This window comes from Brachyhypopomus gauderio, chromosome 8 (genome assembly GCF_052324685.1).
Source record: "Brachyhypopomus gauderio isolate BG-103 chromosome 8, BGAUD_0.2, whole genome shotgun sequence".
NCBI lineage: Eukaryota > Metazoa > Chordata > Actinopteri > Gymnotiformes > Hypopomidae > Brachyhypopomus > Brachyhypopomus gauderio.
Window position 1 is genome coordinate 10,943,493 of NC_135218.1, and position 12,135 is coordinate 10,955,627.

The 12,135-nt window shown below is 45.9% G+C and overlaps 1 protein-coding gene across 1 annotated transcript in view; it reads left to right on the forward strand.

The window, feature by feature from the left end:
* tex264a (testis expressed 264, ER-phagy receptor a) overlaps positions 1 to 12,135 on the forward strand; it is a 63,581-nt gene that overhangs the window by 6,896 nt on the left and 44,550 nt on the right. Inside the window, exon 2 of the mRNA XM_077014370.1 lies at positions 9,377 to 9,598. Within this exon, the coding sequence (XP_076870485.1) occupies positions 9,377 to 9,598 (222 nt within the window). The remainder of the gene's footprint in view (positions 1 to 9,376; positions 9,599 to 12,135) is intronic.

Here is a 12,135-nt window from a genome sequence, read left to right on the forward strand (position 1 = left end):
TACTACCACGTATCGTTTCGGAGACACACTCGAGAAAGTATAAGGAGGGAGGTAACTTTTCTACGTAATGTCCGAAAATCTGAAGGCGGACCCGCAAGTCATCCATCCAGTGCTGATGAGCGCCAGTGACAGGATCATATTTCGGCCACAAAACCGATAACGCGTGCGTGTGTGGTTTATTATGATTTGACGGAATTTTCCCCCAAAAAAATCAAATGACGGAAATCCGTCGTAGTGACGGAGAACTTTAACCCATGGGTTAGAGCCAAAAATGACTGATTTACGACGAGTTAAACACAGAGGCAAATTGTGTAAAAGCCAATTCGGATTTTGAGAAATTAACATGGGGGCGAATGGGTCCGTTTTCTGTGCCTAGTGCCAAACAAATGCTCATAACTCTAAAACGAATTGATCAAATGATTAGATATCCCGGCGTGCCAGAAAGAACTAGTTTCTCTCCCATTTAAAATTTAAATGGAGCTTCTAGGTGAAGGTGTAAGGATTTTACAGCAGTTTATCCAGGAAAGTTATCCATACACCACACAGACACACACATACATACATCTCTCATACCCACTCCACATACACCACACACACATACACATACATCTGTCTCATACACACTACTCATACACACTACACACACACACACACACACACACACACACACACACACACACACACACACACACACACACACACACACACACACACACACACACACACACACACACACATGCATCTCTCTCATACCCGCTCCACAGGGGCAGATGGGGCAGATGGAGCAGAGGGGGCAGAGGGGCTAGGGCACACCATAGGATACCATCTCAAAGGAACTTGAACTTACGCTCGTCAGTTCTCTCACGGTCCAGTTGATTAAGTATATCGCATGAAACATTGCTCCGCAATAATCAAAAACGTCGTCTGTCGTTTTAAACAGCGGCCGCTCCTTTTATAGTCACTTTAACTGTGACATCACCAGTGTTGTTAGTAACGCGTTACTTAGTAACCAGAGACCGTATATATAAGTGGACCGGACGACACGAGTGAAAAGTGAAGCTGCAGTACAAGTTTTAACCCCGCCCATTTCCATGTAAGTGAACGGGCCGGACGGAGAGTAAAAATTGTTGTTGGGGGGGCGAACGTAAGTTGTTGACGGGGGGGTGTAAAATGGACATAAATTAAGTAGGCTATTATATCGCGATCGATCGATCGCCAGTGGTTGGCGCCAGAGCGAACTAGTAACATTCAATTACGCCATATTACTAAAACTCTGGGAAGAACCTCCTATGAAAACAGCGATTTATTACAGCGCGCTTGCGATCACTGACACCGCTTAGAGGAGAAGGATAGACGAGGTGGTTGGCTGAGAAGAATGTATTCTTCACTTCACTGGAGGACCTTTTTATAACTCACAAGAGAACAAACTGCTGTTAAACATTTTAACAGAAACATACAAAAATATTGCAATAAGATTTTCTGCTTCTGCTACACATTTTGAGGTCACAAATAATGATCTGCAAATAAATATATCAAGAAACAGATGACGTATTAATTATGCTAATAATAATAATAATAATAATGAAAAGGCTATGTACAGACAGCTAAGGTGTGTTGAAGTTAAATGAATCCACTATTTAATATCTAAGTTCTGTAATTAAACTTCATTAAGGTGGTGTAGTGTGTGCTGTGCTTTTATAAACACTAGATGGCGATGATGTCATTGAAGAAATGTAGGGAGCTTTTGAGCCAAGCGCATAAGCAAAATATGGTGTACTGCGTATGGTTCATAATGTTTGACAAATTATTTGGTAGCTTTTGTGTTTGATTTAGTGATTATAAATCATCACTAAATTATTTATGATATCCTAGCCTCCAAAATTGCGAGTTCAGGTTAGTAATTTTATCTGCAGAATGCTACAAAATGAGATTTTAGCATATATTTATATATATTTCTAACCCAAAGTGGAACACTGATGGATAAGCTGACTCAGACATTTCCACATAAATAAAACATTTAACTTGTTTTGTTCAAAATAGAGTACAAAATATATGACTGAAAGTGAAATCTTAATAACTCATGTACTTGTGTTCAGGTCTTTTGGTGATATCTGAGTTGTAATGGATTATAGATGTACCTGATGTTTGACTTGTGCTTTGTTGCCAGTCACGTCCTGGTCAATCACCCAGAAGTCATAAACTGTCATAAACAGTATCATAAACGGTGCCCATCTACCATGCTGCCAAGAAGAGTCTCTTCACTGTTCACTGGGAGAGTCCCATTCGTGTTATTGTGATAGTTTTTGTATCAATTTGTACAAAAGTAATATGATAGTTTATCTGAGGAGGAAACATGTAACTGAGAAGGTTAACACACAGCATTGGAAAATGGACTCTTATGACCTGCTGTACACGGAGCTTTTAAAAATGTGCTGCACGCACTGGGTCTGAGATAAACTTGATTGGTAGCTCCATCTGCTAGACAAAACGTCAGCTTGACTGTTGAAATAGATTTTAGCATGCTTGACCCCACAAAAGTTTTCGTCTTGCTGTGGATATGGTGAGAAGAAAGCTGTCTGAACTGCTAAATGTTTGCTAAGATAATTACTTATTTCCTGCTTTCAAACATGTTAAAATGTCATTAAGAGCTTGCAGGCTTGCTAGCTTGTGGTTAGGCACAAATTTACCTTTCCTTACCCACACTTGCTAAACTGGTAAATAACTGACAGCCATTATGGTTCTGACCTAGTGGTATTAGATGTCTGCTCTTGTTTTGTTCATGCGGCGTTTATGTCGAGGTTACCATGCTGCATACTGACATATCACAGTGTGTGTGGTTCCATTTGTCTGATCTAAACTTCCTTCCTTACTTCCTTGTTTTGCTTATAGTGCCGTTCACACCGCTGTCTCCATGCAGAAGTGCTGTCCTGTCTGCCTATTTTTACAGGTGACTTCCTGAGCAAAGTGGTGTCCATGGTAACACGGTCTGTTTGTTGCATCTGTATGTCGAGATGGTAACTGCGTTCAGTTTTTGACTGGCACTCTCACCTTTACTAGACAGTCACTGGCTGCCCAACAACCAATTAGCCACGGATCATATTCTGATAGGCACTTAACGTTGACCTGGGACTCTGTCCGTTTTAATTGGCATTATGCTGTGTGCTCATTAACTGTTGGACCCTCAGGGTCCAAACGGTCCATTTGAGAAGGTCAGCTGCCTGCCTTTCAGCTGATGGGCCCGGAGAAGGGAAAGAGGACAGAATGCACAGCATCACTCGTTTATTTGGAAATTGCCTCATATGCCCAGGTACAATTTTCAACATCACAGATGAGTGGTGTTTCCACTTTGGTTTGACAGCCAGCCGTGGTAATGAAAGCAGCAGCTCTCTCTACGCGCTTGGGGCTGTGTGTGAGCCCGCCGCAGACACGAGACCAGAGGAGGCCCGGCCGATGGTAGAAGCGAACGATTGTGCAATGGAACCGCACCGCTAGCGAATGTTAAATAATCAGTGTAAAACGTGCTCCTGTTATCACCACGGGTAATTGTGCAGACCCTTTAGTTAGCTTTCTGAGAGGCTCACTGAGTCACTGATTTGAATGCCCTACCATTAGTTCATGTCATGCTTATTGATTCTTACATAGAGATTTAATGTATCCAAGATATTTTGTAGGGGTAGAGTAGATTCGCAGTCCTTCGTACGTCCCTGTGTCAGAGCTGAGACACTGGGGATCCTGTATTATCATTTGTTTTCACAGCTTGGTTGGACAGAAGCAGCACCTCAGATGTGGGACAATAAGCTTCGCTTCACCATGACACACACAGTCTTCCATCCTGCTTTAAACCGGTTTTATCTCCCCTGCCCGTGTTCACACCACTCTTCACTCCAGCTGCTGTCATTGGCAGCGGTGGAGGAGCACACCTTTAGACGCGAGCCTCCTTCAGACGGGATCCGAGAGAGTGGCTCACGGGCGGAATTGTTGCTGTCGAGTGTAAATGGACGTCCCGTTATCCTGCTCACCTTGAGAGGCATCGTGGGTAAGAGTGGCGGCTCAGAGACCGCTTTGCTCTCTCGCAGATTTATTAGCATTTTGCCACCGGGCCGCTGTCCGCTGAGACAGGACTGAGGCAGGGAGACACTTGTCCCCCCCCCCCGACAGGCCATCTGATGTGCATAATGGAACAGGTGAAGGCTTTATGTAATCCTGCGGGACCAGGAATGGTGCGCTCTTCAAATGTGATGTAACATGATTAGGCTTTATATATGTGTCAGGGAAGGTGTGTGTGTGTGTGTGTGTGTGTGTGTGTGTGTGTGTGTGTGTGTGTGTGTGTGTGTGTGTGTGTGTGTGTGCGCGCGTGCGTGCGTGTGTTCTCCGCAGCTTGGTGTCCTGCCCATCTTTATCTTTATTACATTTTTCACTCACAGGAAGATTGAACAGGTCATATGAGCTGAAGAACGGTAATTTTGCTCCCAGAGCGGGGAGGGTAAACAGGAGATGAATGTGGTGATATACAGCTCAATATTTCATATGTGTACAGTCTCTTTTATGGAGGTAGAAACTACAGCTCTTATGAACTGCTACCTGCAATTCTGAGGTTGTGTGGCCAGGAAAACCCTTATTTACTGCTTCCCCCTCACACGTGAATCTAAAACACCACATCAAAGGAAGCAAAACTGGTCTCGGCTCCGTGTTCACACACTGTGATCCGAGCTCTTTCCTTACTATCTCTGTTTTCACACTGCCAGGGAGGAGACTTGAGACCAGGGAGGCGACGCTGTTGAAACTAACCTGACCAGAGTGCTTCAGCTAGCCAGCAGCTAGACACTCTGTTTTTCCTGCTCCTTTGAAATGCCAATACCCCAGCTCTGTCACGTTTAATTAAAGGGACTGTGTGTTCAGAAGAGTGGTGCCTGAAGGGCACATGGCAGCAAAGGTCTCTCTAACCCGAACCGCACAGAACTGCCCAGAAGCCGCCATGACTCCCAGCTCTTCAGTATCGGTGTCAGTTAGCTAATGAAGCCCAGAAGATGATAGAAAGAGAACAAAGTGTTCCACTGGAGTTTTTTACACTACAGCTCATCACTGGATAAACATGGCCATATACAAGTCTTGACCGAGTCCAGAATATTCTACTGGCTTTCATAGTGAACTTTCAAACTAGCTTCAAGCCACATTAGGCACTTGGGATGTGCAAAGAAAAATAAAATGGCTTGGAAGTTTTTTGTGCATTCACTCGCCATATACGGTGCATCTTCTGACATTTTCATAAACACTGAAATGTTATTCTCAGTGCAGTCTCTTCTTTGTGTATTTGCATACTCCATTTTCTGCCCCATTAATTCCAGCCGGGGAACATCCAGCCGGACGGGGGTCCCATGGTTCTTCTGTGATGATGCGCTATCAGTTTCAATTTCGCTTGCAGTGTGATGCTGTTCACCATCTTATGAGCCTATGGGGACGGCTGCAGTCAGATGGTTTAGAACAGCAACACTTGGTATCTTCATAGCATCATGACCCCAAGGCAGGTTTTATTTATTTTTATTTTTTGTTCATGCTTTGTTTTTTATTATTTCTATGAAATATTTATTTCACTGTTTTTTTCAAAGGCTAGTTCTCACTTTTAATCGAGAGTAATATTTCCTCAGTACTGTCCAAGTCTTAATCTGATTGTTGACCTCTGTGATTAAGCCTTTTAAGAGAATTTTTCTCTGTCCGAATAGTTTTGTTTGGCTTTATTTGTCCTAGAATCACGTAAAACATGTGCTTATATAAGTCAAATTCACCTTAACAGCAACCACTGAGTCCTTGTAAACATTTGGTCTTTGGCTGTGCTAAGATAAAGCAGGACCCTGAACTCCAACTGCGCGGCCCCAAACTAAATCGCAGCCTGTAGGCATTCGAGAGTAGATCAGAAAAGGCTGGCTCACCACACACTGCTCCCAGTGTCTTAAACAACGGTTGCTAGCAATGTCTGGTGTTCTGTCAAGGTAAAATGGGCTTGTATTAACCTGCAGCGTCCTTACTGAGGCAGGACACTCCACTGGTGGTCTGAGCCAATCCAACTGCGCAGTGCTAGCCAAATGAATCAAACTTGTAGTCAGCCAAGCCCAGCACTCTGTCTGTGGTTTCCACTCGACGTTGTGTCCTCGGCACCAACCGGGGCCCTGGTGTGGGGGGAGAAGGAGCTTCTCCCTGTGGGGCTCATGGGTAAACCACAACGCAGGGCCTAATGCAACTAATGTTGGTCTCCAACAAGCAAACAAACAAAAACAAATGTATCCCTGTTGGTCGTAATTACACAAGATTCATAAAACACATGTAACATTAATTTTTTTTTCAAGTAAATGGTATAAAGTAGTGAACCAGAGTAGCAGTGAATAGGGTTCTTTGGGCTAAAAAACAAAAGAACTCCAATTGCTTCATATCTAGGCAGTGTCTTGCGCTGTTACAGCTGAACGTAACGGGCACATCCACAATATATGAACAACACAATATACGAACATAAAATGGGTTAATTCAACTAACCCCTGTGGACCGCTTTGTCTCATCTTGTCACAGTTGGTCGAAAGGCTGCGGCGCGTATTAATATGACGGTATATCGGCTTTGGCAACACCACGACTGCCCTGGCCCTGCAGCCTAGCCTTTCCTGAGCTAGAGTTCCCACAGTGTCACATCTCTTCGTTATTAGAGATGAGTGAGTGTGGCTGTGGCTCCAGTGGGCAGTAGAGAAGACTGCTGCTGAATTTTGACGAGTGGCTTCTCGAGCTTGCGTAGACTTTCCTCCTAATTATGCGGGCCTGAGCGCCTTTTGGGGGGAGGGGGGCACTATTTGGGGGCTCGCACACGCCTGTGGGCTCACGTAAACATGCCTGCTAATATCCGGCCAATTAGTGGCGAGCGGGGCAATCCCAGAAGTCCCAGCCCTGAGGGAAGACGCGGGGGATGTGACGAGGGCGGACAGCAGTGACGTGACTACTTCCTCGTTACCTGTGCGCTAATCAAAGATGACCTCAGCGAAGCTCACCTTTCATAGCAGGGCCTTCATCTGACGAATCACAGGGCCCTTACACCACAAATGGTTGGAGGAGAAGAATTACTTTTGACATGACTCGCCCACCAACAGCCCTGCTGTCGGGGGAGGGTGGAAACAAAGTTTAGCAGGGAGAGGAAACGGCACCGCTCCCTGTGATGGCAGCCATCTTGGAGTCCCATGGGCCAGGTGTTCGTTTGAAGGCCATTCTTGTTCCATCGGGTTAGAATAATGAGCACGCTAGACACTGGAGAGAAAATCCGTAAAGCGGCTGCACAGATGTCTGCACAGCTATTAGTGGGCGGTGGATCAGGACCACCACGAGTCATGTAGTAGATGTGTTTTGCGGGGATGTGAAAACCCCTACTCTAGGTGACAGGTTCAATTGTTTCTGCACAGCTCTTTGTTTTTGCATGCAAAGCAACGGACCCAAGAACCGGCTCTGCTTCCTGGTGAGCCTTTAGTACATGCTCGACTTCTTACGTAGTCCAATTACACGCTGCCGATGGTTCCACACATCTTCTATTTTTACTTTGTGAGTCTCTAGATCCGTATCTTCACAGTGATCCTTGATTTATGGAAAGATCAGTGGCACGGCCCATTACAACACGATGCGATTTGAACCGAGGCTGAACATTCTTTTTTTCCTTTTGTCTCCCCCCCCCCCCCCATTCAGCATGGTATATTCTGTGATCTGTCCCAACATCAGGGTGAAGGATGGGGCACGCGGGGGCCTTTGAGCTCCTAGTAATTGCCTGTAGCCCCGTGGGTATGTCGGCCTGAGTGCGTTGTAGAAATTCTGACTTCATTGGCTCGCGACTGTGAGATGAGGGAGATGGCGAGAGCTGAGAATGCGATCATTAACGCAGGAGGCTGGGGTGGCAGACTGCGGAGGGGGTTGGGCGAATGGGCGGGAGGTGAGGGGGTAGGAGGAGAGATGAAAGGGGAGCTGGATACATGCAAGATGTTTAAAGGAGAGAGAGATGCAAAACGCTGTAGGGAAACGTTGGAGCGGCATGTGCGGGAACGAACTGACCCGCGAGGGTGAAGAGAAGAAAAGAGGGAAACCTCGTAGCTCAGCAGCTGGCCTGTGAGAAGGTCCCTTCTAAAAGCAGATCGGCTCTTCCTGGTTTGAAGATGCCTTCACCTGAAGGTCTTGCTGTAATGTGGCAGTACAGCAAGCAGTGTCCACTTTTGGACACAGCACTAGGTCTCGTGAGCGAATGTCCACTCACAGTCACACAGATTAGCGGTACAAACAATTAGCTTTATTGATTCTTCTGTTATAAGAACCTTAATGCAGGGTTGCCAACTCTCACACATTGAGCGTGAGACACACGCATTTGACCGTTTTCACACGCTCTCACGCCACACTTGCGATTTCTCACGCCGAAAAAAAATATCTAGTTTATTTACCTCTGATCCACATCTATGATTCAATGAGTTACTAGTTCGCTCTGGCGCCAACCACCGGCAATATAATACTTAATTTGTGTCCATTTTACACCGCCCCGGTAACAATTTACTCCAAGCGATCTTGAAGTGATCTTGATCTTGAGTTGGCAACCCTGTTAATGCTGTATTGCCCCCCAGCCTGAGAGGACAGTGTGGTGAATGGTTGTTGGAGCAGCATCTGTCCAGGACAAATGTGACTGTTACACGTGTCTGGCAGGGACGGTTGACTCGTTCTTAATGCACCTGTCAGATGTTCTTGTCTCCAAGGTTAGTTTGACTGATAGCTTTGGGAGGGGAAATATGTTGTAAGGGATAACGTATGGCCTTGTGTGTTAAATGCACGTGGCATGACTTCACCCTTTACACTGCAGCAAGGTGGGAGCAGAGCGAGACTCGGTGTGGGACTCTGGGGCCCTGACGTACTAGAGGACTGTCATGACGCGGTGGGCCAGGTGTCTCGCCACAGTTCTTTGGTGGCAGTGAAAACTCCATTGCTTGTCTGTGTTAGACTCCATGTTCTATGGTACCTCTGGTTTAAAGGTGTAACATTTATATTATAGGTCCAAAATACTTGTTAGCATGTTTTCTGTAGGTCAGCGTTCGATCTGCTGGATCTTTTTCCCTTCAGATGCCGCATACTCAGATGGGGAGAACCCCCTCGCATTGAGACACCTCATTCCACTAATTGGCTTTTGTAGGAATAACTAATTCCACAGAGTGCAGTAATTCCTGTTCAGACTAGTCAGTAAATACAGCCTGTAGTGGAATGTCTCCAACCTTTTCACTTGAATCTAATATTCAGAAATGTCTAATGATCATAAAAAATTCTCTCTCTCTCTCTCTCTCTCTCTCTCTCCCTCCATCTCTCTCTATCCTGCCATCTCTTTCAGACTCGAGCCGATTGTTGTCGTTATGCAGTGGGAAGCATTCTGAGTGAGGATGAGGAGAAGCATGATGAAGACCTGCAGCGTCTGTATGAGAAGTTTGGGTTTAGGGTCATCTCCTTCCCAGAGGTCTCCTGTGCTGTGATGACCTCTTTCCCTAACAGATGTCCCCTGTCCCCTCTCTTTGGGGCATACAGAGTCTACCCTGAACTCAGCACCTACATAACGGTAAGTGTGGCCATGTTAAGAAAATCCTTATTTGACACTATATGTATTTGTATGTGTTTGGGTCGTTCAGGTGGTTTCATATAAACCATGGGCTATATACGGAAATGAGATGGACTTCACAATGGCAAAGGGAGAGTGGTGCTCAGTAGCCCTGTCTCTGCATTGACGTCCATTTCCCTGTCTCTGCATTGACGTCCATTTCCCTGTCTCTGCATTGACGTCCATTTCCCTGTCTCTGCATTGACGTCCATTTCCCTGTCTTGGCATTGACGTCCATTTCCCTGTCTCTGCATTGACGTCCATTTCCCTGTCTTGGCATTGACGTCCATTTCCCTGTCTCTGCATTGACGTCCATTTCCCTGTCTCTGCATTGACGTCCATTTCCCTGTCACGGCATTGACGTCCATTTCACTGTCACGGCATTGACGTCCATTTCCCTGTCTCGGCATTGACGTCCATTTCCCTGTCTTGGCATTGACGTCCATTTCCCTGTCTCAGTACTGACGTCCATTTCCCTGTCTCTGCATTGACGTCCATTTCCCTGTCTCTGCATTGACGTCCATTTCCCTGTCTCTGCATTGACGTCCATTTCCCTGTCTCAGTACTGACGTCCATTTCCCTGTCTCTGCATTGATGTCCATTTCCCTGTCTCGGTACTGATGTCCATTTCCCTGTCTCGGTACTGACGTCCATTTCCAGGAGCCTAAAGACTCTCTAGAAAGCAGTCGACTTTTACTCCTTTCCTTTTACACACTCCATAATGTTCCTGCTCATTACTGAGCATGTAGGCTTTATTTTCTGTAATGGAAAAGTGTGTGTGTGTGTGTGTGTGTGTGTGTGTGTGTGTGTGTGTGTGTGTGTGTGTGTGTGACAGATAGTAAGAGAAAGCATAGTGAAGCATTTAGCAGGTTGGAGCGGAAAGAAAAGTGTCCCCGGGGACAGTGGAGAGAGCCATCACAGAGCCATCTTGCTCACTGCGATTTCAGCCCTGAACTCAGCCCTGGTGCTGGTTGGGGTCGTGGTGTAACATATGGACTCCATTTCTTATCTATGTTACATATAACATGGCTTTTAATGGCTATTTAGCCATTGATTTAGCCCATAGACCTTGTGAGAGATCGGTGCTGGGGATGATTAAATGTGTTCTTTCAAAATCAAAGGAGGTGCTTCTCAATATCGTACGGCTCCCCTCCCATTTAAAGTTCACCTACTGTTTTATGCACATGGGGTCAAATTCTGGCTATGGACACACGTTATGGCTGGACAGAGCACTTCCTGTTTTCTGCAGCTGCAGAGTGTGACAGAGGAATTCTGTGCGTTGACCTAAACGTGTTCATTAGCCTGGACGACGGACTTGTTTTTAATAGCAATCTTATGCACTCATTCTGCTGTGCTGTGTACATTACTCGGCATCCCGTTGCCTTCCTGCACACTACCATGTCTACGTGGAGCAGCAGTCCATATGGCGTTGCCAGTAGCTACAGCAGTAGTCGTCCGCGTGGAGCGTGTTGGGAGGCCGCAGAAGAACCCGTGAGGTGGTGGGGGCGGGTCTGCCAACCTCGTGGGCGGAGCATCACCCATCTGTCCGTGGAGAACGTGCAGTTGGTGCGTAATCAGTGCCGGATACGCACTCCGAGGACGTCCTCCTTCTAAAATTAGCGATAACATGCTACGCATTATCCGTTAGCCAGTGGACCGTACTCTCATACCGTGTCCACAACTGTAGCGTCTAGGCCGAACTGAAAGTGGTGCGGTTCATAATCTTTCTTTCTGGTCATCGCCTAATTGATATTGGACCACTGCCTGTTAGTGCTTGCTGGCTCTTGTGTCGGGGAAGGAATTGTGGGCCGCAGCGGTTCTCTGTCCCCTTACATAAGCACTCCCCTGACAGCAAGCCGTCCACATGATGTAAGACAGCGGAAAGCCACATGTTTATAGTCTCCGTGTCTCACTGCCTGTCTCTGTCTTTCTGTATCTCTCTCTAATTCTTTTTCTGTTGGGTGACTACTATTCCACCCACAGGTCCTTTCTGCTGACATCGACTGTTGGCTTATTAAGGGCAACAGTTGCATGTTCACTGTAGGAGGTGTCTCTCTCTCTCTCTCTCTGTGTGTGTGTGTGTGTGTGTGTGTGTGTGTGTTTGGAGGTATGACTGATTTGCAGTGTGTGTAGAAATGCAGCAGATATATGTGTAAGGGAAGAGGGAATGAATCATAAATAATGGACGGAGATCCATGTATGTGTGCAAGATGTGTGTAAGTGTCTGAGATGGGTTTTAAGTTATTTTTGTTTCTTTAGAGTGATTTATAACATGGGCCTGGTGGATGTCTGTGGTAGAACTTCAAAATAACAACCAGTAGCCTGTTTACCTTCCTGCCTTGAAACACATGAGATTTACATTTAGAACACATTGTCACACTGTCATTCCTAGTAAATTGCAAGGTGTCATAAAAACCCCATGCAAGGTCAGTGATGAAAGGGAAAGAATCTTTTTCTTTTTTCCGCTCTCTTTCTTCCCCTCAACTAACTCGAATCAG